General features: G+C 41.3%; 2 protein-coding genes across 5 annotated transcripts in view; both read right to left on the bottom strand.

Annotated features, from left to right (window-relative positions):
* Nucleotides 1-1705: 1705 nt before the first annotated feature.
* LOC133403673 (interleukin enhancer-binding factor 3 homolog) lies at nucleotides 1706-25429 on the bottom strand. Of its 4 annotated transcripts, XM_061678790.1 has the most exons (20): nucleotides 25293-25429; nucleotides 24866-24986; nucleotides 24615-24726; nucleotides 23788-23975; nucleotides 23529-23697; nucleotides 23082-23220; nucleotides 20391-20482; nucleotides 19938-20033; nucleotides 14653-14764; nucleotides 14478-14575; nucleotides 9653-9761; nucleotides 9434-9571; nucleotides 8350-8540; nucleotides 8174-8281; nucleotides 7902-8033; nucleotides 7668-7817; nucleotides 5195-5309; nucleotides 5067-5105; nucleotides 2275-2637; nucleotides 1706-2167 (listed from the first exon to the last, which is right to left on the bottom strand). In XM_061678790.1, the coding sequence occupies exons 2-20, from the start codon at nucleotides 24964-24966 to the stop codon at nucleotides 2058-2060; spliced, it is 2562 nt and encodes an 853-aa protein (XP_061534774.1). In that variant the 5' UTR covers nucleotides 24967-24986; nucleotides 25293-25429; the 3' UTR covers nucleotides 1706-2057. The 4 variants fall into 4 exon arrangements, with proteins under 4 accessions (XP_061534774.1, XP_061534775.1, XP_061534777.1 ...); XM_061678791.1 differs by lacking the exon at nucleotides 5067-5105; XM_061678793.1 differs by lacking the exons at nucleotides 7668-7817; nucleotides 7902-8033.
* A 1260-nt stretch (nucleotides 25430-26689) lies between these two features.
* rnf38 (ring finger protein 38) overlaps nucleotides 26690-27812 on the bottom strand; it is a 25110-nt gene continuing 23987 nt past the window's right edge. The window contains exon 13 of the mRNA XM_061679799.1: nucleotides 26690-27812. This exon is cut by the window's right edge and continues 293 nt beyond it. The gene's annotated coding sequence lies outside the window, so the exon portion shown is untranslated.

The raw sequence follows: 27812 nt of genomic DNA, 5'->3' as shown, positions 1-27812 counted from the left end.
CGTTTTATCAGCTGGGCCACGCCACAGGGGCATGACCAGTGCTCACATGCTGGCTGACCTAAACCTCATGATTTACAACAGTTATTATTGTAGAAGTTTTTCCAGACGCCACTATTTCCACTTCAGTATGTGTCTTTCTTCATTTTTTCCATTTTTAGTTGAAGTTCCATTTTTGGAGCAACTTAGGGATCAGAGATGTTGCTCTCACAAGTGTCAAACTTAAGACCCAGCAGCCAGATCCAGCCCGCTGCATCATTTTTAGCCCATATAGTGTGCTTGCTTCATAGTCTTTGCTAATTACATTTCTTCTCTTCATTTGTGCAGAAAATCTGTATACGAATTGCAATTTTTTTTCTTCACTTTTAACAGATATTAAAAGCCTTGGCTTGAGTTAAGAGCGTGCGGGGAACTCTACTGTACCTCTTCTTTCTTGCCAGTGTACTTGCAAATTCTCATCCAGATAAGCTTACACACGCTGGTGTGTATGTATGTGTGTGTGTGTGTATATATGTATATGTATATATATATATATATATATATATATATACATACACACACATGTATATGTATGTACACGTCTGTATATATATATATATATATATATATATATATATATATATATATATACATATATATATTATATATACACATATATACAGATACATATATATATATAGGCGGCACAGTGGGCGAGCGTCAGCCTCACAGGTCTGAGGACCGGGTTCAATCCCCGGCCCCGCCTGTGTGGAGTTCGCATGTTCTCCCCGTGCCTGCGTGGGTTTTCTCCGGGCACTCCGGTTTCCTCCCACATCCCAAAAACATGCATTAATTGGATACTCTAAATTGCCCGTAGGTGTGACTGTGACTGCGAATGGTTGTTTGTGCCCAGCGATTGGCTGGCAACCAGTTCAGGGTGATGGCTGGGATAGGCTCCAGCATGCCCGTGACCCAAGTGAGGAGAAACAGCTCAGGAGGAGCCATCATCGGGCAGGAGGCGGGGTACACCCTGAACTGGTTGCCAGCCAATCGCTGGGCACATATAAACAAAACAACCATTCACCAAACACCAGGCAATGCCACAGGCTGATTTCCTCAATGCCACAGCACATCGAGGCAGTGATTAAAGCAAAGGGATTCCCAACTAAGTATTGAAGATTAACATCGTTTTGAAATGACTTAATGTAACCCTTATTTTTAAATAAATACAAAATAAATACTTGAAATGTCAACGCATTGTTCTGTTCCGGTGCTTATTGACTGTTTGCAAAGAGAATCCTCCTAATCTCAAACGCCAACACGGCAGACAAAGATTGGTCACATGCTCCAAAACTACCTATATTTCCAACTTGAAGATGAGTAAAGTCCAGTTTAAGGACTGTCATCACTTTAAGAACTTGCAATTGAGGATGTTTTTATTTTTGTTTTCCCAGTGGACTTTAGAATCACCTCTCCCAATGTTTTACTAATAACATGCCTTGACATACAGGCCACGCACTTCATGTAACACCTATTGTGACGTTAGCCTGCTGTGCAGTGTGCAGAAGCCGCAACTCGTAACTGTTGCCAAACACTTCCAGGGGCACTAATGTGGGGAGATATGTTGGGCGTTTTTAACAGAAGTTCAGGTTAACCTTGTTTTAAGGTAAAGGGACAAAAGAATGGGTTAATTCCAATGACACACTTACTCCCACTGCTGAGCAGCAAATTTGCTTTAAAATGAAAGTTATTTATTAAGAGAATGCTTCATACAGTTTCTGACAGTAACTCAAAATCTCAGCTGGACAAATGCATGCGGAACAAGCTTATAGTTATAGTACAGCTTTAAATCAAAACTATGACACAGGCATACAGAACTGGTAATCTATATTTAAAAACATTTCAGGGAACAAGATGTAACAAACGCAAACATGACTTGTGGTGACAAAACAAACAACATTCCAGTATGAGAGACATTTAAAGATTTTTCTCTTCACAAGTGGTGTGCCGGGATCCTCATCAAGGGTGAACACTGAACTTTTGTGGCCCAGTGAGCTGAGAAAGGCTGTACGTGAGCATGACTAATAATTTGTGCCGCTGTTTCCAGGAAACGAGGTCTGGGTTTGTCCTCCGTAGGGCTGGTAGGAGCCATAACCCTGCTGACTGCTCCAATTTGACTGGTTCGACCAACCTGTGGAGGGACATCAAATTAGCATGTTGGAGCCATTCACTAATACAAATTACAAGGTACTGAAAGACCGAAGAATAAAAGATGGCTATCGGTAGCCTTATACTCACCATAATTATTATACACTTGGTTCCCCAGAGCTGTGCTGGGGTAAGTGGTGCTATACATAGAGTAGTTGCCTCCCTGTGCTGAAACCTCAGTCGGGCCTTGAGTAAGCATCTTCTTCTTCTCTTCGCCGTAGCCATAACTGTAGGGACTCTGTTGGTCAGCAGGCGGGGGCATCGACTTGTAACTTGCCGCTGTGCTTGTGCTGGTACTGGTACTGGAGACGGGCGGGGAGGAAAAGGTGGTGGCGCTGGTCTCGGGGTAAAATGTGCCGTAGCCAGTAGTGCCTCCTGTGCTGCCAGAATCAACAGTGGCAGCACTTTTGGTGGCAACTGTGGTCCCAGCTCCATTGTTACCATACAGTTTATCTGAAAGAAACCAAGGAGTCATGTTGAAGAATACGCAACAGTGTCTCAAATACAGTGCTACCTTGCCTTACAAATGCCGATACATCAGTTTTTAGAGTTACGAGTCATCACTTGGTCGATTTTTTTGCTTTGGCTTTCAAGTTAAAACCTGAATTATGAGCGAGGTTCAGATGCGCTTCCACTTGAATGAAGTGGAAAAAGGAAAAAGGAGAGAGACAGTCGCGGACACACGTTCAGCTGTTTATTGAATGGGATAAACAAAAAATAAAAACACACGCAAGGAGCATGAAGTGAAGAAGACGCCCACAATCTATCCACGTGGTAAATGGCCAACCCGAGCTGGAGTCAGCATTCTTTAGGTCACTGACTAGCCCACGCCCTTTAAAGTCTCTCACACACACACACAGACACACAAAACTGTGTGTGTGTTTGTGACTTTCGACTTAGTTACGCTTTATAAAACCAGTTTATTTCTTTACATTCTCATTCATGTTTTTTTTTTTAAATATTTTACAATATAGTGCTATTTTTCTTTATTAAAAAACAAACCAAAATGTGTTTTATTGGGGGGCTGGAACGGATTAATGGCATTTCAATTCATTTCAATGGGGAAAATTTATTTGCTATAAGTAGGCTATGAGCTCAGGCTCAGAACTAATTGCAGCACAGCACTACTCAATCTCTCCATGTAGCATTTTCCATGTCCCCAACTGGGTGTGTTGACATGTGACAGATTCTGTTGGGTTCAAAAGAACTGACGTCATCTTTCCAAAACTGTGGTTTGTTTGCTCAAGTGTCAACTGTGAATGCTATTAAATGAACGCTAGTGCACACCAAGCTGGGTCTCAGCTTTCAAAAATACATACAGAACCAATACTAAAATGACAGCAGGATGCATATGGAATCCAAGAACTGTCACACTAACTTAGTCTTCCATTGACAAGGTGGTAAAACGTACCTGGTTCCTTTTGTCAAAAGTTGCTCATTTGAGTACAGAGTAGGTGTTAGAGCTGCAATCTTATTGCGGTATACATTATCGGCATCTGTGTGTGCAACGGGAAACTCTTGGCCGATTTTTTATTTGTTATCTCAGTGACATCTTCAAGACAGCATTACTGCTTTTGGAAGCTCAAGTTTTGTGGCACAATAGCCCCAGACTAGCCACAACAATATAACCAACTAAGTAATTACTACCTAAACTACTATTACTAATTTAGTCTCGTCAGGAGGGAATCTCTACTTTGATGCATGCATGTGTTGTGTGCAAAACTAACAATAGACTATAAGTTGCCAATGAATATTCTCATTCATCAAGGTATTTTAATTCTCAGTGCATTGCAATTGATCGCAACTGGACAGAGTTTAAGTTGAATTTCCCCTTGAGGAATTCCAATCAGTATAATAAAATTTAAAACAAATGATGCTACTGTTTGCAGTGGTGTAGAACTGTACTACATCATACAGCTAGTTTTCTCCAATATTATAACACTCATATGCCTTAATGAGGCAATGACAATATAAGAAAAACCTAAAGATAATGTAGTTTAGCTCTACAACACTGCAAACTACAAGTACATGCAGACTCTTGCATTGGCACGTGGTCATAATGTCATGAAAGGTCTGCATGTCACAAATGCAGTTACGTCTTTACATACAATTATCTCCCACCCCAACCTCCTTTGATTAAGACCAGAGAACCAAATTACTGTAAACAAGCTTCAAACTGTACAAGACTCAGCTCTTCTCACTTTAGTTTGGGGCAGATGGTTTTCCACTTTAACATAATACAGCTAGAGAATGCGAAAACCACACTGCATTGAATGTGTCGATCAGAATGAAACATGGAGGAGAACGAGTGCATCTGTACTTCCCGTCATCTGGCTTCTGGCTACAATTAGGAGATTTTTTTTCTTCCCCGAGAGGAGACAGTGGCCAGCGGGGAAAAAAAACAAGACCACTGCAACAGTGGAGAGTGTGTAGTATAATATTAAGAGAGTATAAACCTCAGGTACAGCGACAAGGTAAAATTATCTCAACCCACTAGCATTGCCCATATGGTATCGGCTTGACACACTACACTACATTTTACATACACGACATTACTACAAGTACCTGGTTTTGTGCAGTAGCTAGTAGAAACAACACATGCAGTCATATGGTGACATCTTTCACAAAGACAGCCATGGATAGTTCAACAAGGAAATAGAAACAAATGCTGGATTGTTGTCATGTTCGAAGTGTACTGCAGCAAATCACGCATCATTGTGACATTTAATGATGCTGTCAGGTTGCAATGCAAGAGTTATTTAGAGATATGTGTTTTGTTAAATTTGACTGTCACAATAGACTGATTTGCACAGCAATGGTATATCAGTTACTTTGAGCAGTACAAAATATAAAATAAGGAAAGAGGGGTAGGAGATACTTACGATAACCTTGACTGGATTTGCTCTCATAACTGTAGTTGGCTTTTAAAATAAAGGGAATAATCAGTCACTTCACTCATGAGCTATTAAGTCTTTTTGTTTTTTTAAAGTGAGAGAATAGAATTCCTTACTCTTGTTGTAAACGGGTCCTGAAGAAAAGCCTCTGCCTCGACCTCTGCCAGGGCCCCAGTCGGGTGCTCCGGAATCTGAAGGGATCCCACGAATAGTGCCAAAGCCTGGGATGTGCTGTTGAAAGCAAAACCACTGATGATTAGGTCAGTGTGACTTACCGTATATTCTCATGTATAATGCGCATCAAAAAATGTCAAAAATCAATAGTGCGCATTATACATGGGTATAGAGGAAAATAGGGGGGGGGGGGGAAGACCTTAACATTTTATCTAGGTTATGAAAAAGATGAACACTGCAATATGCCACTGTCACCTAGAGGTTATGAGAAAGGTGTACACTTTCATTCTAATATGCCACCGCCACCTAGGGGTTACGAAAAAGGTGCAGCCTACACTTCCATTCCAATATGACCTCGGTACATATGACTGCATATGTACAGTTGTGCCCATGAGTTGACATACCCAAGCAGAATTTGTAAAAAAATTTATTATTTTTTTCTTAAATATGACTGATGACTGAACCACCACCATTATTAATTTCTTTATGGTTTGTTTAATAATAATGCTTTTATGAAATGCTTGACCGTTTAATTTGATTCTCATTAAAATAAATGTGTTTCGCCTGGCCCATCTTACAAATTCTGCATGGGTAATCAAAAATATGAGCACAAATGTGTTTTCAATTTGCTCAATAATAGTAGGGCTATGAATTTCAAAATAAATAATTATAAAATAAGTAAATAAAATAAGCATTACGTGTTCAAATAAAGTGCTTAACTTCAGAATAATTCTTTGAAAAAAAACTAACAAAATACAGATAACACTTCATGTTTTGGTCATATGGGTAAAGCATAATCATGCATCGTAAAAATGCATTATACAGTGGGTACGGAAAGTATTCAGACCCCCTTAAATTTTTCCTAAAATCATTTAAGTTCATTTTTATCCCTCAGTAATGGACACACAGCACCCCATATTGACAGAAAAAGGGAATTGTTGAAATTTGTGCAGATTTATTAAAAAAGAAAAATTGAACTATCACACAGCCATAAATATTCAGACCCTTTACTCAATATTTAGTAGGAGCACCCTTTTGAGCTAATACAGCCATGAGTCTTTTTAGGAATGATGCTTTGATTCCAACCAGTCGTCCTGTCCCTGCAGCTGAAAAACAACTCCACAGCAGGAGGCTGCCACCAACATGCTTCACTGTTGGGACTGTATTGGACAGGTTATGAGCAGTGTATGGTTTTCTCCACACATACCGCTTACAATTAAGGCCCAAAAGTTATATCTTGGTCTCATCAGACCAGATAATCTTACGTCTCACCATCTTGGAGTCCTTCAGGTGTTTTTTAGCAAACTCCATGCGGGCTTTCATGTGTCTTGCACTGAGGAGAGGCTTCTGTCGGGCACAGTGATCTTTGGGTTCTTCTTTAGCTCTCACACCAAGGCTCATCTGCCCCGGTTGCTCAGTTTGGCCGGACGAAAGGGTTCTGGTCGTCCCAAAACGTCTTCCATTGAAAGATTATGGAGGCCAATGTGCTCTTAGGAACCTTAAGTGCAGCATATTTTTTTTGTAACCTCGGCCAGATCTGTGCCTTGACTCAATTCTGTCTCTGAGCTCTTCAGGCAGTTCCTTTGACCTCATGATTTCCATTTGCTCTGACAAGCACAGCTGTAAGGTCTTATATAGACAGGTGTTGGCTTTCCTAATCAAACACAGCTGGACTCCAATGAAGGTGAAGAAGCATCTCAAGAATGATCAAAAGAAATGGAGCACCCGAGTTAAATACAGTGGGTACAGAAGGTTTTCAGACGCCCTTATATTTTTCAGTTATATTGCAGCCATTTGTTAAAATCATTTCAGTAAATTTTTTTCCTCAATGTACGCACGGCGCCCCATACTGACAGAAAAAAAACGTAATTTTTGCTGATTAAAAAAGAAAAACAAATTACACGGCCATAAGTATTCAGACCCTTTGCTGTGACGCCCCCCAGCCTCCCAATTTCGCCAAAAGGCGACTGATTTGCATGTATGAACAACTTCCATCCATCCATTTTCTGAGCCGCTTCTCCTCACTAGGGTCGCGGGCGTGCTGGAGCCTATCCCAGCTGTCATCGGGCAGGAGGCGGGGTACACCCTGAACTGGTTGCCAGCCAATCGCAGGGCACATACAAACAAACAACCATTCGCACGCACAGTCAGACCTACAGGCAATTTAGAGTCTTCAATTAATGCATGTTTTTGGGATGTGGGAGGAAACCGGAGTGCCCGGAGAAAACCCACACAGGCATGGGGAGAACATGCAAACTCCACACAGGCGGGGCCGGGGAACAACTTCCAATTATTATTATTACACCCCTGGTGTTATTTCTCATCAGAGCGATTCTTTTACATTACAATTCAAATTTGTATCCAGAGAGGGAAATTCAATTTCTAATCTGCTCGAGAATGTTTCTTACTTCTTACCATGTCAGTGTAAGTGAGCTTCTTTGACGTTCTCTTGGGCATGAGCGGGGTCTCTGGGAATAGCTTCTCCAGAGCGGCAAGAGCAGCGTAGGCCTTTGCCTCCTTCTTGTTGGACCCCCTCCCTTTGAACTTTTGTCCATCAACATCCACCTGGCAGATGGTGACAGGTATGACTGGCCATTGTTGACTTTTTAAGCATCAGTGTGGATTGTGTGAGAGATGCTGTCAGGTCACCTCCATGACGAAGCACTTCTCATGAGAGCCGCCCGTCTCGGCAGATAGTTCATACTTAAGACTGCGTCTTTTCTCATTCAGCTCCATGACAGGGTTCTTCCCATTCTTGGTCAAGATAGGACCCTGAGCACTCTGTTTATTTTAACAGGTGAATAGCACAGTTACACATAGGAGTGAAAGCCTTTAGTTCAGGTATGATAAATGATATTGTTTTGGTCATTTTACTGAACACATTTTGAAAAAAGCACTGGGGACGCAGAGCTTCAACATACATCATCTGATGCAGCAGAAGCACTTGTAGATGTTACTTCTTGACCATCCTCAGCTTTGGACTCTGGCTTAGTGTCTGAGCCTGTTGGAAGACCGAGATCTTGCAAGACCTATGAAAGACAAATCCGTTTAGCTTGTGGGAGCTGCCTTTACATTATTGACATTAAAATAAACTTACCTTAGTGGCTACATTAAGCTTGGCTGTTCGTTTTGAGGGTCCAGTGGACTCATAGGTTTTCCCATTTACATCTACAGCCATGGTGAAGACTGGCTCGTGGACTGGACCTGTCTGAGATGTGAGGCGGTACTCCAGGCCTGGCCGGTACTGGTTCAGACGCATCACAGCGTTCATGGTCAGATCATCTGTCACTAGAAGAAGCAGTTATTTGATTTAAAACAGAGCAGCCAATCCATAAAAATTCCATTCCAGAATAATTTGTCCAAATTTCCATATTTTAAACAGTATCATGGGAGTCATAATCTTTAATAAATTATGGCTTCAGTATGTCATTTTAATGTTTTTATTACATCAACATTGTAATGCCGGATGCAGTTGCAGCCTGAAGTACCAATATATGAGATTTCAACATGCCATCAAAAATATGTGTCTCTATGGCTCATTTTGCCATTGCCAATTCTGTTTTCATCCTTGGTAACAAAAAAATAATAAAAAAAGCAAGTCTATTAAATCAGATTAACTTCTTAATTGACGTGTACTATTTCGCCAAATCTCTTATTTCAATGTTTTGCGACTTCATCTAACAATAGCAGAGCAACTCGCGCGGCTTTGACATTGTCTTCGCCTAGCCTGTTTTTGTCCTCCCTTTGTGACACTTGTAAGAAGCGTAGCTTAATCGCTACCGTGGAGGCGATGATTAGTGACTTACAATGCGCTGACACCAGACGCAAAGAACTATCGCCTCCGAGGCTTGGCAGCCGAGGTGCGTGATAAAACAGCGTGCACCAAGAAGCTGTTCAAGAAGACGCGCCGGTAATGTCAGACGCTAGATTGTTCAACCCCCCCCCCCCCCCCCCCCAATATTCGGAACAATGAGCGTTACGGCTGTAACAAGTCAACGTTCAGTGATTTCTGTAACAAAATAGGGACGTTCTGTAACATTTGACAGCTCTGGAATAACATACTGACAAAAAAATTAGTGGTGCTTTGTTTTTCTATTTTCGGTTGAACCCTTTAAGTAGTGTACACATTTTAAAGGAGGTCTTGTGTTCATGTGCAAGACAAATAGTGGGTCAAATATTACATGATTTCCGAGGAAACCGCTTCTGGAATTTGAGGAACTTCCTCTGTTTGCTATTTAATGACGACCCATCCTTTCCTGTTGCCATTTCGGTGTAGGATCTCTTTGCCGGTGGAGTGGGTCTAGCCGGGTCTACTTGGGCTGCATTGAATAGAAAACTATACAATGAAACATTTAAAATGAGAGATAAAACTGCGATTTCATTTAAAAGCAGAAAAATACCTGGGAAGATTTTTGCATTGGCTCCTAGATTTTTCCAAGGCCTACCAGGTTTAGCTTCAATCCCCAAAACTTTGTACATCATCCCAAAGGCACACAGTCTTAATGCCAACTACAGAAAGAAAAAAACAAATAACATGAATATATAGTCCCCTCCAGAAGTATTGGAATGGTAAGGTCAATTCATTTGTTTTTGTAGTATACCGAATACATTTGGGTTTCAGATCACAAGAAATGAAACAAAAGTTCAGAATTACAGCTTTTATTTCATGGTATTTACATCTAGATGTGTTAAACAATTCAGGACAGAGCTCCTTTTGTTTGAAGTCACCCACTTTTCAAGTGCGGAAAAGCCTTGGAAAAGACATTAAATGTTATTCACGTTAAGTTAAAAAAATAATATTTGGGGCCATAACCATTACTTGCAATAACTGCATCAAGTCTGCGACCCGCTGACTTCAGACTGTTGCATTCTTCATTTGGAATGCTTTTCCAGGCCTTTAGTGCAGCCTCTTTTAGTTGTTTGTTTCTGAGGGTCTCTCCCTTCAGTCTACTCTTCAGGAGATAAAATGCATGCTTTATTACGTTAAGATCCTTTGATTGACTTGGCCAGTCCAAGACCTTCCACTTTTCCCCCCCTGATGAAGTCCTTTGTTGTGTTGGAAATGTGTTTTGGGTCACTGTCTTGTTGCATGATGAAGGTTCTCCCAATTAGTTTGGATGCATTTTTCTGTAAATTGCTAGACAAAATGGTTTTGTAGACTTCAGAATTCATTCTGCTGCTCCCATCATGAGTTACATCATCAAAGACTAGTGAGCCATGACCTTACCTCCACCATGCTTCACAGATGAGCTTGTGTGTTTTGGATCATAAGCAGATCCTCTCTTTCTTTCTCCATACTTTGGCCTCTTTTGTGACTTCTTTGCAAAATCCAATCTGGCCTTCCAATTCTTTTTTGCTGATGAGTGGTTTGCATCTTTTGGTATGGCCATATATATTTCTTCTCTCAGACATGCAAGCACCAAAGGCGTGAAAAAACGTGACCCATAAAAAAAAAAAAAAAAAAAAAACAAAAACATTGTAAGTGGTGTCTGGGGGGATCCCACAGGCCCCTGCAGAGAATCTTTTTTTTATTTTAACATAAATTAAGCAATCTGGAAGTACAATAAGGCAAAATTAAAAAAATAATTCACACAGATATATACACCACTCAAGTACATGATGTACAGATTTATGATTAAAATTAAATTTGCCTCATTTCTTTGCTTTTTTGTTCTGGCCTCCAACTTGAGCCAGGCCCATCTGCACCTGCACCTAATGCCTGCTTCAAGCTGTGCCACATCAAGAGCATCCTCCTCTTTAAGCACTCTCATTCTGGAAAAGAATTGACTAAAATCATTGCCTGTTTCACTTCATTTTTCACTATTACCAACTTCAAAGGCTAATCCCAAATGCATCCTCCGGGAAAATATCCATCCATCCATCCATTTTCTGAGCCGCTTCTCCTCACTAGGGTCGCGGGCATGCTGGAGCCTATCCCAGCTGTCATCGGGCAGGAGGCGGGGTACACCCTGAACTGGTTGCCAGCCAATTGCAGGGCACATAGAAACAAACAACCATTCGCACTCACAGTCATGCCTACGGGCAATTTAGAGTCTCCAATGAATGCATGTTTTTGGGATGTGGGAGGAAACCGGAGTGCCCGGAGAAAACCCACGCAGGCACGGGGAGAACATGCAAACTCCACACAGGCGGGGCCGGGGATTGAACCCGGGTCCTCAGAACTGCGAGGCTGACGCTCTAACCAGTCGGCCACCGTGCCGCCGGAAAATATTAAGTTCAATATTTTTCTGTTTTTATTGGCCATTTCTGAATTTGAAGTTAGTTCATTAGGTGTTGTGACATAATCCCTAACATCGCTCTGTCGCTTAATACATTTACAATATAAACTAATTGGATAATTGTAGGAGTGTTTCCTAATTAATACAAGACATACCAGTGTATCAGCTCTTGTCGCCGATGTTACGTGTGCGTCACGGTTCCGCTGGGACCACAACCAGGGCCATGACTCGCAGCACCTCAATGTGAAAAGGCAAAAGACTAGTGCAACAAATACGACACTGGCTGATCTGATGAGCAAAAATGTTGCTTAAACGTAAAAATGGCAATAGAGGAGGTCCGCTCCAGAGGTGGGTAGAGTAGCAAAACATTGTCCTCAAGTAAGAGTATTGTTACTTGACAATAATGTGACTCAGGTAAAGGTAAAAAGTAGTCCAAAAACTTGAGTAAAAAATACACAGTGAAATTATTACTCAAGTACTGAGTAAATAGTAACTTCTGATTTTTTTTTACCACCACAGCATCAATAAAAAAAATTATAAAATGAAATGTGAATGTGCAAATTCTGATGTGTGTGTATGCACAGTCGGAACTACAAAAAAACATCTGCAATATAATGCACACTGTTTTCTCAAGTTATAAGTGAGCTGAAATATCCACATTTGGGCAGACAGTGCCAGGCAAATACTACTATGTATGAAAGCTGTTGTTTTTGTTCGTCTAAATGGAAACACGAGTAGCGCGCCGTTGCCTTCATGGTAACGACAACCTCCCCAACATGGCTGCCACGTACGCACGATGATCAGCGGGGCAGGCTTATCTAGTGTGAATACCTATGTCCGGGAAGCCCAATGGAAGACGTCGTGTGAGGTCATGTGACTTTCTTGTGTCGTTTGATTGGTGAACTAGACTTACAGTGCGTACGGAAAGTATTCAGACCACTTAAATATTTCACTCTTTGTTATATTGCAGCCATTTGCTAAAATCATTTAAGTTCCTTTCCCCCCCCTCAATGTACACACAGCACCCCATATTGACTAGAAAAAAAAAATTATTGTTGAAATTATTGAAGATTTATAAAAGAAAAACTGAACCATCACACAGCCATAAGTATTCAGACCCTTTGCTGTGACATATTTAACTCGGGTGCTGACCATTTCTTCTGATAATCCTTGAGATGGCTCTACACCTTCATTGGAGTCCAGCGATGTTTGATTATACTGATTGGACTTGATTAGGAAAGCCACACACCTGTCGATATAAGACCTTACAGCTTACAGTGCATGTCAGAGCAAATGAGAATCATGATGTCAAAGGAACTGCCTGAAGAGCTCAGAGACAGAATTGTGGCGAGACACAGATCTTGCCAAGGTTACAAAAAAAACTTCTGGTGCACTTACGGTTCCTAAGAGCACAGTGGCCTCCATAATCCTTCAATGGAAGACGTTTGGAACGACAAGAACCCTTCCTAGAGCTGGCCATCCGGCCAAACTAAGCAATCGGGCGAGATGAGCCTTGGTGAGAGAGGTAAAGAAGAACCCAAAGATCACCGGGGCTGAGCTCCAGTGATGCAGTGGGGAGATGGGAAAAAGTTCTAGAAAGTCAACCATCACTGCAGCCCGCCCGCCACCAGTCGGGGCTTTATGGCAGAGTGGCCCAACGGAAGCCTCTCCTCAGTGTAAGACACATGAAAATCCTACCCAGAGTTTGCGAAAAAAAACAACATAAATGACTCCAAGATGGTGAGAAATAAGACTCTCCGGTCCGATGAGAACAAGACAGAACTTTTTGGCCTTAACTCTAAGCGGTATGTGTTGAGAAAACCAGGCACTGGTCATCAACTGTCCAATACAGTCACAACAGTGAAGCATGGTGGTGGCAGCATCATGCTGTGGGGGTGTTTTTCAGCTGAAGGGACAGGGAGACTGGTTGCAATCGAAGGAAAGATGAATGCGGCCAAGTACAGGGATATCCTGGACAAAAACCTTTTCCAGAGTGCTCAGGACCTCAGACTGGGCTCAAGGTTCACCTTCCAACAAGACAATGACGCTAAGCACACAGCTAAAATAACGAAGGAGTGGCTTCAGAACAACTCCGTGACTGTTCTTGAATGGCGCAGCCAGAGCCCTGACTTAAACCCAATTGACCCCCCGCAGCCAGGAAAAACTGATCGGATCTATACGATTCATGTATATGGCCTATTTTGAGTTGAAAATGGCAAATTTCGCCGAAAGCCGACTGATTTGCATGTATGTTCTCTCGAAGTCTTCTTCGATCAGTGGCTTGTGATATCTTCACCCCTGTCCTGTGGAGGTTGGCAGTGAGGTCACTGACTTGTCTTATTCTTGTCTTGTCTTATCACTTATTCTGACTTGTGTTTATTCACAGCTCTCACAATGTTTCTGTCATCAAGTACTGTTGATACCCTTGGCCGACCTGTTCGATGTCTGTTGCTCAGTACAGTAGTAGTTCTTTTTCAGAATATTCAACATTTTTGTATTTACCTGCCCAATGTTTGTACAATACCTCTGATCGATTTTCCCTCTTCTCTCGGCTTCAACATTGTTTGCTTTTCTCCCATAGACAGCTCTCTGGTCTTCTTGTTTGCTCAACAGCAAATGCAGTTTACACAGGTGAAACCCAAAGCCAAAAACAAGCACTAATGTTTAAACAATCAATCCCAAACGCAACACCTGAGCAACTAGAAACATCCAGTCACATGTTCCAATACTTCTGGTCACTCAAAAAGTGGGTGGGCTCAAACAAATAGTGTTCTGTCCTGAGTTGTTTAACATTTAGATGTAAATACCATGAAATAAAAACTGTAATTCTGAACTTTTGTCTCATATTAATCTTTTGCTCTGAAACCCAAATGTCTTCAGTATACAACAAAAACAAAAGGAATTGGCCTTGCCAATACTTTTGGAGGGGACACTTGGACACTTGTGCAGGTACTATTGCCAACCTCAACATGCAGCCTCATTTTACCTGAGCACTCTGAGTTGTGTCTTCACGCTGCTGCTGGGTGAGACTTCCAAGGACATCAACGGGTTCCTTCTCACAGGGATCTTTTATTCCAGGACCATCTAAGTACAAATGTAAAGTCAAATTAGCATAGCCGATTCAATTCTGGTGATGTCACAAAGAGAAGTTCAAGGCTTACCAGCCAAGAGGATTCCAGAGGCAAGACACTCAAGAACCCTGCGGAAAGCCTCGCCTGGGCCCAGTGGCCTCTCAGATGTACTGATGGCCTTCTCTGCAAGCAATTCAAGAGGCTGTGCAGGAACAGAGCACAGGACCACAATGCAACACTCAAAGCGCAGACCTCCGCCAATGCTTAAAATTTAAAGACACTGTAAAGTGAATTCTGAAATTTTAATCATACAAGTTCGATGTTTACCGTAATTTCTCATGAAGAATGTGCACCCCCCCCCCAAAAAATTATAAAAAGTCAAAAGTGCACATTAAACATAGGTATAGGAGAAAATTGAAAAAAACCCTCACATTTTATAAATGTATGCCGCTATCTAGAGGTTATGAAAAAGCTTTAATTCCAATATGCCAACACTACCTAGAGGTTATCAGAAGTGTACACTTTCATTCTAATATGCCACCGTCACCTAGAGGCTATGAAAAAGGTGGAGCCTACAATTTCATTCCAATATGACAGGGATGACTGCATAATGTACAGTTGGGCTCATAAATTTACATCCCCTGGCAGAATTAGTGAAATACGTTTTTTAATACATAAAACAAATTAATTACAAAATTATTAAAATATTTACCTAGCACTGACGATGCTGCAATACCTTATCTTGTGTCTTGATGTTGTGCACTCTATGTATAATTAGGGGTGGAGCGATCAGGGTTTCATGCTGCAGCTTCCGGTACCGATAATCCGAGAGTGAGATCTGTCAATCACTGCCGACACGATCGTATAGATTATCAGTACATTTTTCCAATTTAATTATGCTGAGTGCTATTGGCTATATGTTCTGACATGTTTGTTTGGGTGTGCTTCGCAGCTCTTCCACACCTGCACACTGTGAAGGGGGTAGGGGACGCTACACTAGAGTTGGGCGATAATGGAAAAAATAATCACGATTATTTTGATTACTGAAATCGTGATTAATAAACACGATTCATTTATTTAAAAACTTTGTATTTATTCAACTACCTAAACTCAACTTGAAATATAACTAAAAAGAACCAGAAAACAAATTAGTAACAAGTAAAATATTAAAACAGAAATTGAAAAAAACTAATAAAAATAAATACATTCATGGCTAAACACGTGCCAATGCTTTTAGTCATACTGTATTGTTTTTGTCTATTACAGTTGTCTAATAAATCTTAATTCTGGCATTTAGCAAATAGAAATAATTTTGGTAATCCTAATTGACCTAAAACAGGAAACGTTTAGTCTGATTTCATGTTATAGTGAGGAAAAAAGCGTGTCTTTTTATATAGTCAATGACTATCAGTGGTTGCTGCTGTGTGCACCTTGCCCTCTTAGGGGCAGTGTGGTGCTATGCATGCATGGAGCTACTTGTTTACTGTAAGTTTTTAAAAACTTGTGATAGAACGTGAATAAACTTGTTTTTCACATTAGGAAGAATATATGTCCGTGAGTATTGCTATATTACCTGTCTGTATGAGTTACGACGGCGTTTGAGTGTGAATATTCATTATTTAAAAAGGTAAATCCCTCCCGTGACAGTCTTCTTTTCCTTTCGGCTTGTCCCTTTAGGGGTCGCCACAGCGCGTCATCCTTTTCCAGGTAAGCCTATCTCCTGCATCCTCCTCTCGAACACCAACTGCCCTCATGTCGTCCCTCACGACATCCATCAACCTTCTCTTTGGTCTTCCTCTAGCTCTCTTGCCTGGCAGCTCCATTCTCATCATCCTTCTACCAATATACTCACTGTCTCTCGACTGGACGTGTCCAAACCATCGAAGTCTGCGCTCTCTAACTTTGTCTCCAAAACATCGAATCTCGGCTGTCCCTTTGATGAGCTCATTTCTAATTTTATCCAACCTGGTCACTCCGAGAGCGAACCTCAACATCTTCATTTCCGCCACCTCCAGCTCTGCTTCCTGTTGTCTCTTCAGTGCCACTGTCTCTAATCCGTACATCATGGCTGGCCTCACCACTGTTTTATAAACTTTGCCCTTCATCCGAGCAGAGAGTCTTATGTCACATAACACACCTGACACCTTCCTCACCTGTTCCAAACTGCTTGGACCCTTTTCTTCACTTCCTGACCACACTCCCCATTGCTCTCACACCTCACCACTGTTCTGCTGCCCTCGTACATGTCCTGTATTATTCTAACACTTCTCTGCCACTCGACTTCCGCATGCAATACCACAGTTCCTCTCTGTGTACTCTGTCATAGGCTTTCTCGAGAGCTACAAAGACACAATGTAGCTCCTTCAGATCTTCTCTGCACTTTTCCATCAACATCCTCAAGGCAAATAATGCATCTGTGGTACTCTTTCTAGGCATGAAACCAAACCGTTGCTTGTAAATAGTCACTTATGTCCTAAGTCTAGCCTCCACTACTCTTTCCCATAACTTCATTGTGTGGCTCACAACACCCTTGTTCTTAAAAATGGGCACCAGCACACTTTTCCTCCCTTGCTCAGGCATCTTCTCACGCGCTAGAATTCTATTGAACAAGCTGGTCAAAAACTCCACAGCCACCTCTCCTAGATGCTTCCATACCTCCACAGGAATGTCATCAGGACCAACTGGCTTTCCATTTTCCATCCTCTTTAATGCCTAACTTCCCCCTTACTAATCATTGCCACTTCCTGGTCCACCGCACTTGCCTCTTCTACTCTCCCTTCTCTCTCATTTTCCTCATTCATCCACTCCTCGAAGTATTCTTTCTATCTGTCCAGCACACTACTGGCACCAGTCAACATATTTCCATCTCTATGCTTAATCACCCTAACCTGCTGCACATCCTTCCCATCTATATCCCTCTGTCTGGCTAACCTGTATAGATCCTTTTCTCTTTATTTGGTCTCCAACGTGGCATACATGTCATCATATGCCTCTCGTTTGGCCTTTGCCACGTCTACCTTTGCCCAATGTCGCATCTCAATGTATTCCTTTCACCTCTCCTCTGTCCTCTCAGTGTCCCACTTTTTCTTAGCTAACCTTTTTCCTTGTATGATTTCCTATACTGTGAGGTTCCACCACCAAGTCTCCTTCTCTCCTTTCCTGCCAGAAAATACACCAGGTACTCTCCTGCCTGCGTCTCTGATCACCTTGGCTGCAGTGGTCCAGTCTTCTGGGAGCTCCTCCTGTCCACCGAGAGCCTGTCTCACCACTTCCCGAAAAGCTGCACAACACTCGTCCTGTCTCAGCTTCCACCACATGGTTCTCTGCTCTGCCTTCCTAATCTTCCTCCCCACCACCAGAGTCATCTTACACACCACCATCCTATGCTGTCTAGCCACAATCTCCCCTACCACTACCTTACAGTCGGTAAACTCCTTCAGATTACATCAACTGCACAAGATGTAATCCACCTGCGTGCTTCTACCTCCGCTCTTGTAGGTCACCGTATGTTCCTGCCTCTTCTGGAAACAAGTGTTCACTACAGCCATTTGCATCCTTTTTGCAAAGTCTACCACCATCTGTCCCTCCAGGTTCCTTTTTCCTGGATGCTGTACTTTCCCATCACTTCTTCATCACCTCCCTTTCCTTCACCAACATGTCCATTACAATCTGCACCAATCTCAACTCTCTCTGTCTGGGATGCTCAGAACTACTTCGTTTAGCTCCTTCCAGAATTTTTCTTTCACCTCTAGGTCACATCCTACCTGTGGGGCATAGCCACTAATCACATTATGCATAAAACCCTCAATTTCAAGTTTCAGCCTCATCACTCGATCTGATATTCTTTTCACGGCCAAGACATTCTTAGCCAACTCTTCTTTTAAAATAACCCTGACTCTATTTCTCTTCCCATCTACACCATGGTAAAATAATTTAAAACCCTACCCCTAAACTTCTGCCTTTCCACCTGGTCTCCTGGACACACACTATATCAACCTTTCTCCTAATCATCATGTCAACCCACTCCCGAGATTTTCCTGTCATAGTCCCAACATTCAAAGTCCCCACATTCAGTTCTAGGGTCTGTGCTTTTCTCTTCTCTTTCTGCCAAAGAACCCGCTTTCCACCTCTTCTTCTTCTTCGACTTCGACCCACAGTAGCTGAATTTCCACCGGCGCCCTACAGGTTGATGGCACCGGACGCTGTTAACCCGGGCCACGACTGATCCGGTATGGCATTCTTTGGATGAACGCTCATTTGTTTGGCAAAGTTTTAAGCCGGATGGCCTTCCTGATGCAACCCTCTGCATTTATCCGGGCTTGGGACCGGCCTACAGTTTGCACTGGCTTGTGCCCCCCATAGGGCTGCATTCATCCCTCCCGTGACCAAATGCTAATATTAGCTAGCCTGTCTAATAAGAGTTTTCCATTGACTGTTAGCATTAAACTGGTGATTACTAAAACGATGGGCCTTGTATTTAAATATAAAATTATGGTAAATATTTATGTTGAGCGCTTAGTTCTACAGTAAACAACTGGGGTGTCAGTAAACATCTTAAAGCACGCTCAGTGAGGGCAGAATAACATTCTACAGGCTGCAAAGTTTTTTTTTTAAATAACTATTGGCAGTCAGATATTTACAGTACTACTAAGACACACGACAAGGCTAAAAATAAACTAGCTTTTGGATTCAAATATACTGTGCACGATGGTGACGCGGAGTAAATGTCTTTTGCGGAGCCGATCAATGACCGGCGAATTATGACATTAAAGCCGATCAGCATAAAATGCTAATTACCGGCCGATACCGATTAAGCCGATAAAATCGGTGTAAAGTCCGGTGTGTATATAATGAAAGATCATTCGACACTTAAGACTGCATGTAGGTGGACATCATCTCACTCAATATGTGACTTTTGAAGGTGATTGGTTGTATCAAGAGTCTTTTATGGGCTTAAGAACAAAGGGGATGAATACATAATTCGCTGGCGTCGGGCCGAAACATCGTATATCCAAATTTAGTCCATTTCATTTTTTTTTAACACATCAATACTATTGGTTAGTACCCATGTGTGTTATTATTATTATATATTTTTTTACCAATTATTGACTAATCTTAAGTGTTGATGAGGCTTCCGCCCGAGAGCAGCAATATGTACATGCCAATTTTCAGTATATTTTTGCTTTTATATATGTAATTCTCATTTCACTTAAAAACATAATATTTTGTGCAGATCCATCAAATACATTTCAGATTAAGAAAATTAATTAGAGGCTGTAAAGTAACAAAAAAAGTATTAATTAAAAAAATTAAAAAAAACAAGGGTGTGAATACTTCAGCCAGGAACTGCAATATATATTCAGAGGTCTGCTTACCCATCCTGAGAGTGGTGCCCAGGTAGGAACACGAATACACAAATCCCTCAAGACCCGGATCACAACAACGGCAGACTTCAGGTTATTGACTTTGGCCTGAAGACACAAATAAGGTAGTTGAGTTAAAAATGAGCTGCACCATCTCCACTCTTCGTTTTACTAATTTATTCCAAAGACTCAGAGCACAGCACAGAGGCAAGAAAATAATTGGCAAATCAACGACTGTTAAGATGCGTTGACAGTTGTGATCAAAAAGGAACATCTAGGTTTGAAATTTGGTATGAGGGAGCAGATCCCTTCTCATGACTCCAACTAGTCAAAGCGACACGTTAAAGATGATCGACTACAGCAACTGACACTTAAAATGTTTGTTTTTCTCCTTAGGGAGAGAAAATCAAAGGCATTCAAAGATACAGTTGAACGTTACGTACAAGTAATGACGTGAATGCAAACCTGGAACCACTTGGCGTGGCGGAGAGACGCCAAGGAACTTAGGCATTTCTGTCTGTCCAGAACGTCCGGCAGATCGTTGTCTGTTCGCAATTCTATTGACGAGGTGGAGTAAGAAGAAAAGGTACAGTTTGACCAAGGGGGTTGGTTCTGTCTTGCAGCTCAGGGAGCAGCAGCCTTCCACAAACCAGGAGCAGCAGGGAGAGGAGGTCTAATAGCCATAAGCACATCTTTGAGTGAAATGGTCATTTATCATAACATTTCCATTGTAATTGTGCCCTCCTGTTTTTGCTCGCACACGGCACACTGTTTTGCTGTGTAAAATTGCAACAAAGACCCCCTTTCCCTCAGCTCAGTGGCTCGGGGGGTTGCTTTCCCCCCATCCTGAGACAGCATGTCCAGTTGGTCAAAGGTCCAGCTGTCCTAAAAAATAAAAACTTGACAAACTACAAGTCAATCAGTGGTGAAGCACAGGTAAAACCTCCACGTCTGCTCTACTCTGCAGCAAAACTGATGACAGGACATATTTTCAACAATTCCTTCTTTACCACTAGCTCAATTACTACACGAGCATAGATCATTTTACACTTGAGACCGTGTGTGTCCCGGGGTGCACATGTCATGGAAACAATGAGTCCCAGCCCAGGAACAATACGTCATTGTAACACATCACCACGGAATACAGACACAGTAATTCTCCACTAAATAATGGTTCTTGCTTCGTGGTGCCACTATATTGCAGATTTTTATTGCAGTTGTTACTCTATTTTTTTATACTGTTTCTAGAATATTTTCTTGTTATCCATTGCTCTTGCTCTCTCTCTCTCAATACATTGTGTTTAGGCCTGTGACGTTAGCAAATATTGTAGGGCGATATATTTTTAAAAAACTATCACGATAAATGATAGTATTGTTGATGTTTATGCCACTGATTGAATGACAGAGCATAATAATGCAAGTACATCGTTGAAAGAACAATTCACTTTTAATTCAAATTCTAAGAATACTGAAAATTTATATTGTAATGTAGGGCAATAAATATCCATCCTTATCTTCGATGAAAAATATAAAAAAGACTCAGGCTTCGTTCACAAATATTGCACTTAAATATTAAACATTTGGCACAGAGGTGTAAACACTCATTGATGCCTTAAAAAGGAAATATCCTGAAAATCAAGTTTCCAGCTAAGAAAAAGTGCCAAGTAGCAACATTAATGCAAGACCAAAGCAAGCCTGTTTTGATTCAAAACTTGTACTAATTTTCAAAAGTCTGCAGCCTTTCTTTAAATGCTCCTTTGTCAATATGTTCAATGGCTACATCTCTTATAATAGTGAGTAACACTATACTGTATATAATATGAGCATATGTGCAGCATATACGCTGTCACGTTTCTATTTGCATTGTTGGGTAAAGGGTTCCATAACTGCAAGCTGACGGGAAACAGGAAATGTCCCACTTTTTTTTTGCTCCCAGCTGAAGAAATTGGGTGGTATGGTTGTGTTTAAAATTGATTTTATCACTGAGGTTTTAAGTCGTCTTGTCTTTGTTAGGACTTCATACAAATTCGACATACCAGCTAGTGGTGTTAGCGGGATGGCCATGTTCATCTGGCTTGAATCCAAAATGTCAATGTCATCATGGTGGCGTTTGGCTTTGGAAGACACCACAACAGGTTTCATGCGTCTGCTTTCAAGTCGTGGAAATGTTTTTTTCCCCTCAAATGACTGGGCACCTGTACGCACCCTCTGCTTTTTTTTTTTTTTTGCAGCACCATTCAGATATTGGGGCACATATGCAACCAAATTAGTTGCACTCTAGATTCCTGTCTCGTCAAAAAAATTATAATAATTCATACGCTGGATTTCCAGCAACACGACGGAGTACTAAACCATAGCCCTGCATCGTAAAACGCAGACTGACCGTACTTTGTCCCTGCTAATTTATGTGTGTCTCAGACGTGGGAAGCACAAATGAGATCCCTGGACTAGGATTGTAAAAACAAAATGATCAAAGAGCCAGCAGGTGACAGAACTATGCTTTTTTGTGTAGTTAGTTGCCAATTTGTAATGTGTGTTACCACAGTTGTGTTCACACATCTCCAGAAACACTGAAAGTCTCAAGCAAAAATGGGAATTTCGGGGTTTGGACTGCATAGATATATGAGCTATTGATCAGGTTCACTGCCAGGGCGCTTTAGGGACCATACAATCTGCAGAATCTGGAGGTAAAAAATGTTGGTCCATGAAGCATCAGCAGCACACAAAGTTACTGCTCATAACTTATTACTAAATTAACCAGTCACAGTGCTGCTCAATGTGGTGAACTGCACCAGGACTAGAACGTCTCCTCGTGTGAGGTTTAAGTCAACGCTTTCTTACCGATCCAAATAATTCACCAGAACTTTTAACATCAAAAACAAAATGTGACTCATCCTTCACATAGCTGACGCTCTACCAAGACTAGAAGGGTCTGACTTTGGTGATCAGTTTTGCTGCACGTGGGCACAAGTGGGAAGACTTACTTTTAAGGATAACTTCCTTTTTTTTTTTAACGAACTGAGAGGCATTGTCATCAACATGTGCAACATGTGATACAATAACAACTTAGGTGGCGTTTTAATTACTAGGTCAGTGCAACAGTCCAGGATTCACGCACACACATCAGCCCTGTGGTAGAACGTTTCGTACACTCACCTTCTTCTTGAGCCTCCACCCTGACTTGGGGTGACGTGAGATGAAGGGTGAGAGTCAGGGCCAGCGCCTTGGTGCTTTCCACTATGATGGTTGCATCCTTTGGACAAGGATCCACTGTGTACAAACCAGCTGACTCAATCTGTTGCAAAGAGGAACAACACTTTAGGCCATGCCTATATGAAGACAGGTATTTTGAAGAAGCAAAAAAATAAATAAAAATCAATCAAATTAAATAAAAAATTAAAGTACAAAAAAATAATATTAATCTGCCTTTTGGCTACATACTATTAAGAGTATCTAAAGGGAAATATAGTTATTTTTTTAAAAGACTTAATAGGATGGCAGAGGAAAATACCGGTCTGTGCATCATTGTCATTAACTGTAGAATGCATCTGATGATTTTACATGCAATTAAAAAGCTTTTCTCCCATGTTGTTGCAGTTGTACCTCTAACTGGGCCCTTAGACTCTCAGCCACTTGGTTAAGCATTGTGATGGTTGGCTTGGTGAAACAAAGCAGCACCAATTCCAGGTTCATGTCTCCCTTGAGCAAGAGTCCCTTGGCCAGCAGGCCCACCCTCATGATGCCGTGCATTATACGTTTTTGTGGATTAGCGCTTTCAACATATAAAAAGGGGGTGTTGAAAGAGCATGGGATTAATACTACCATGTGAACCAATTGGAAATACAACATTGGGGTAACTTACCTTTTTTCCTCTTGAGTTCCTTTATTCTGGGAATCAATTTTCTCAGATACAACCTTTAGTGCACACTCCACATGTGAGACAATTGTCTGCACCGCCTCTAGCTCCTCAGCAGAGGGATAAATTTCAGAGTGTTTGGCCATCACACGGCGGTCGTTTGGCCCAGAGTGCATCTGGTTTGGTGAGCCAACCTTTGGTTTGGGGGGGGGACATGGAAAAAGAATATGTAAGCTTTTTGTGGAAATTAATTATTCATCATCAAGTAACCCATCTGTTAGTCCTTTTTCTAAACAACTTTCCCTTCAGCCAAAACCAGCTGACTTAGAGCGAGAAGCAAATGATACAAGGCCAAGCAATCATAGTACTGTCATGCTTTACATGGTTTATTTTTGTGCAGCAGAGAAGGGATCAATTCCCACTCAAAATGCTCTTCAAATGCCCATTGATTGACTAGAGACCAGTGCAGAGTGTAGCCCACCTTTCACTCCAAGTCAGCTGGGATAGACTCCAGCTTCCCTGAATAGGAGAAGTGATCAGTGCCCAGTTGTGTGAAATGCGACAATAGCCCACCACTGGATTTATTTATATTAGGCTAACTATATTTATTCTGTTGAATCACACACAGTTCACATAGAATTGGGAGTGGAATATTAGTACAGTACTAACTTTAGGAAGTGCACCAATACAAGCTACATGCACCAGATAAACTAGCAGAAGGGTATTTTTCTTATATATTTATGGTAATTAACAGCTTTGAGGAATCAGAATCAATATCTAAAAATCAAGATTTTGGGTCATTAGGTCTTTGACGTGACAGGTAACGGAGGAACCTTATTATATTGATTATCGACAGTTGTCTCCATTGTAGAAATGTAGTCGTGGTAATGTCTCAGCTCATCCTCGTAGCACCGGCAGTCGTACCAGTAACGCAGATCCTCATATCTGTAAAGTATATTCCCATAGATCAAACAAGAATCTGCACACATTTTGTAGATGACATTGATAACAATCCACATGTGCAACACTTTATCACAGTTCTCCTTCAGCAAAAAAAAAAAAAAAAAAAAACATTCATTTTTACCTGTCAAATTCATGCGGGCGTAACCGGTGGCCTTGTTGGATGAAGTTGTCCCAGTGCAGAAGCTCATCATAAGCCTGGTGCTCGTCCCATCTAGCCGCCATGCTCAGATCGACGCGATCACCTGTGTTTGGAAACTCTTACTCTTTTACTCCAAAGGCAGTAATTGCTCGGTAGTATGATTGTTGTGTAGCTTAAAACATCAATGGTTGCGTGCGTACGTACTGATTTAGTTAAAGGCATATTAACTTCATACAAATGTTATACGTCGAAAAAGGCTAGGCTAGCGTCCGTTTGTAGCACTGCCGTTGCTAGCTAATTGTGATCACGGTTATCTTGGTGAAGTTGCTTTAAAACACACCAATTTATCATTATATCGTTAACGCATCTCTAAAATAATTGCAACGTCCTTAGTGTGTAAACGACTTACCTTCACCACTAAAGAAAAACGGGTTTATAATGTCGACCTTTTTGACGGAAATGTCGCTGCCTTTCTGTCGTTAGCTATTGATGACGAGTCGCGGACATTAGACGTCACCAACCTGCGTGCCTGACTGAAAGGAGTTATTAGGATTCCCACACAGTTTCCTGGCGGTACACGTCCCGCCCTATGTGATTGGCTCCCACGTTGCATGAAGATGTAACGAGACGACCATCCCAAACATGTATCACATTTGTACGAAATAAAAACAAAGTTTGTTATGGTTAGGTTTAGGGCCAGGGTTGGGGTTGAAGGCGGTTTAGGATGTGTTAAGGTTAGGATTAGAGTGGGTTTGTGTTAGTGGGAACAGCCACACTTGTCACCTTTTTTTGTCTGGAAGCAGTAGGGCGTGTTCTACCGGGATACAGCAGCCAATCCTAGCGCACCGACGCGTGCCCCAGAGCCAGTGATATTGGAGCTGGGCGTGTTCTGCCTGGAAACTATGTGGTAATCCTAATAACGCGTTTGAAGCAGTGTAGTGCTCTATCGCAATTTTAAGTCGAATGCCGACACGTTCAGAACAAAAAATCAGTGAGTGCCCTGACCAAATGACAGAAGACGTTTCCAACAAATTGGTCGTGATAATAAATAAAACATTGACCATTTAGTGTACTCCAGCGTGAATTCGAATTCCCTTTGATTCTGTCACAAAACGTCGCACTAATACCGCACAAAAATATTACTTTTGTTGTAGACGTTGGCAGGTTGCAATGGCAGCCTATGGGAATGTTAAAGAACAATATATAGCGAGTCAAATCGTCGCAGTAAAAGACAAGTAGCACCCCGAGGCTGTTGCGTTCAAGCTCGTGTGGAACATCTTTGGTTGAGTCTTCGCCATTTCGGACTAAACGACCCGAGTCGTCATACATTTATGACAGCGGAAACAAGCAGCGTTCTCTAATCAAGATTAGACATAGACGAGTTATTATCTTATAAAATAATCAACACGTGGGTTCATATCAACCGTACCAGAATAATACATACCTTTACATAGTAGCCAAGGATTGTCCTAAGAGCACGTCTGACGTGTTTGACGAAACAAACTAAAACACAAGTAATCTGATGTTTTTGGTCTATATAGTGAGAGGCGCATCAATTGTACTTCACATTGCTCGTTAATGGTACATTATTGTATTATGTAGCGCTGAAAATCTTAATATATGAACCAGGTCCTCGTGAATACCATTATACACAGCCTCTATGAGGATAGTTGTAAACAGCACAAGTAAAACAGGATGAAAGACTGAATACGTAAAAAAAAGAAATAAATTAAAAACATTTAGAAGACGATGTAATGTTATACATTTATTATTGAACCGTCTTTTGCAATACAAAAGACAGGGTAAGGGACTAAGGAAACAATTGCACTACTTTATAAAGTATACCTAGTAATACCTCATACAAAATGTACAAATGTTTGTTAAAAAATTCATCATCATCATTACAGGCCTTCAAATAATTTGGGTTACAGATCAAATACATAATATAACTACTATGACACCATATTAATAGTGTTTCATAGTGAGATAAACAACTTGCATGGGAAAAAGACAGCAAAATGCAATAACTCATGGTCGCAATATTGTCTGGAAAGCCATAAATAGTGGGACTGAGGTAATTGCTACTGTACCAAGCAACAGAAAAACAGTACATCAATACAACTGAAAAACACACTGGATACATCCAGTCCCCTTTGTCCTTTATCAAAAAAAGATTTAATTTTTTCACGGACTTGACATGAGTGAAGAGTGGATCAGGTAAAACACACAATTTGAGAAGACAAAATTTGATTTCAATACATCAGTGTGATGACGTGTGTGGTGCAAATTGTATTGCAAAGAAATAAAACTGATGCACGTGAACACTTGCATTCTCTGTAAAGCATATGCTTGGCTGCCATATTGAGCCAAATTAACAATTGTGATAAATAGTCATAAGTTACACCATAAAGCCTTTCCTGTGCCAACGATGAATATGAGATACATTATGGCATTAGGGCATAAACCTTACAGAGAGCATATCATGTGTATGTGTCTGTGTGTGTGTGTGTTGGGGGGTAGGGGGGCATTGAAGAGATTGCACTGTGGCACACTCTATACCTAAAGGAGGAGACAGAAAAACACACAGGCTTACAGAGCAAAAGTATATTATTGTATGATGTTCCAAAGTCGGTGTCTCCAGGGTTAAATCACAGTGTACAATATATTTTTCCACCCCATACAGGCTGATCTCACATGGAGGAATGCTAAAATACACATACAGAAATTAAAATGAACAGACGATGCCAATTGCAATGAGCTGAGAGGACAGTCTGTGCTATTAAAGATGGAAATACTTACAGAACATTCAACTAGAACAGCAACAACAAAATCTTTGGACTGCAATTCCTCCCGCAAAGTTTGTTACAACAAGTATACAGAACTTTGTTTTCTACTAATGCAATGTCTTTGCTGTGCATGTTTCAAAGGC

This window comes from Phycodurus eques, chromosome 6 (assembly GCF_024500275.1).
Source record: "Phycodurus eques isolate BA_2022a chromosome 6, UOR_Pequ_1.1, whole genome shotgun sequence".
Classification (NCBI taxonomy): domain Eukaryota; kingdom Metazoa; phylum Chordata; class Actinopteri; order Syngnathiformes; family Syngnathidae; genus Phycodurus; species Phycodurus eques.
Note: the sequence above shows the minus strand (reverse complement) of the source record. Positions and strands in the feature narration are given on the sequence as shown.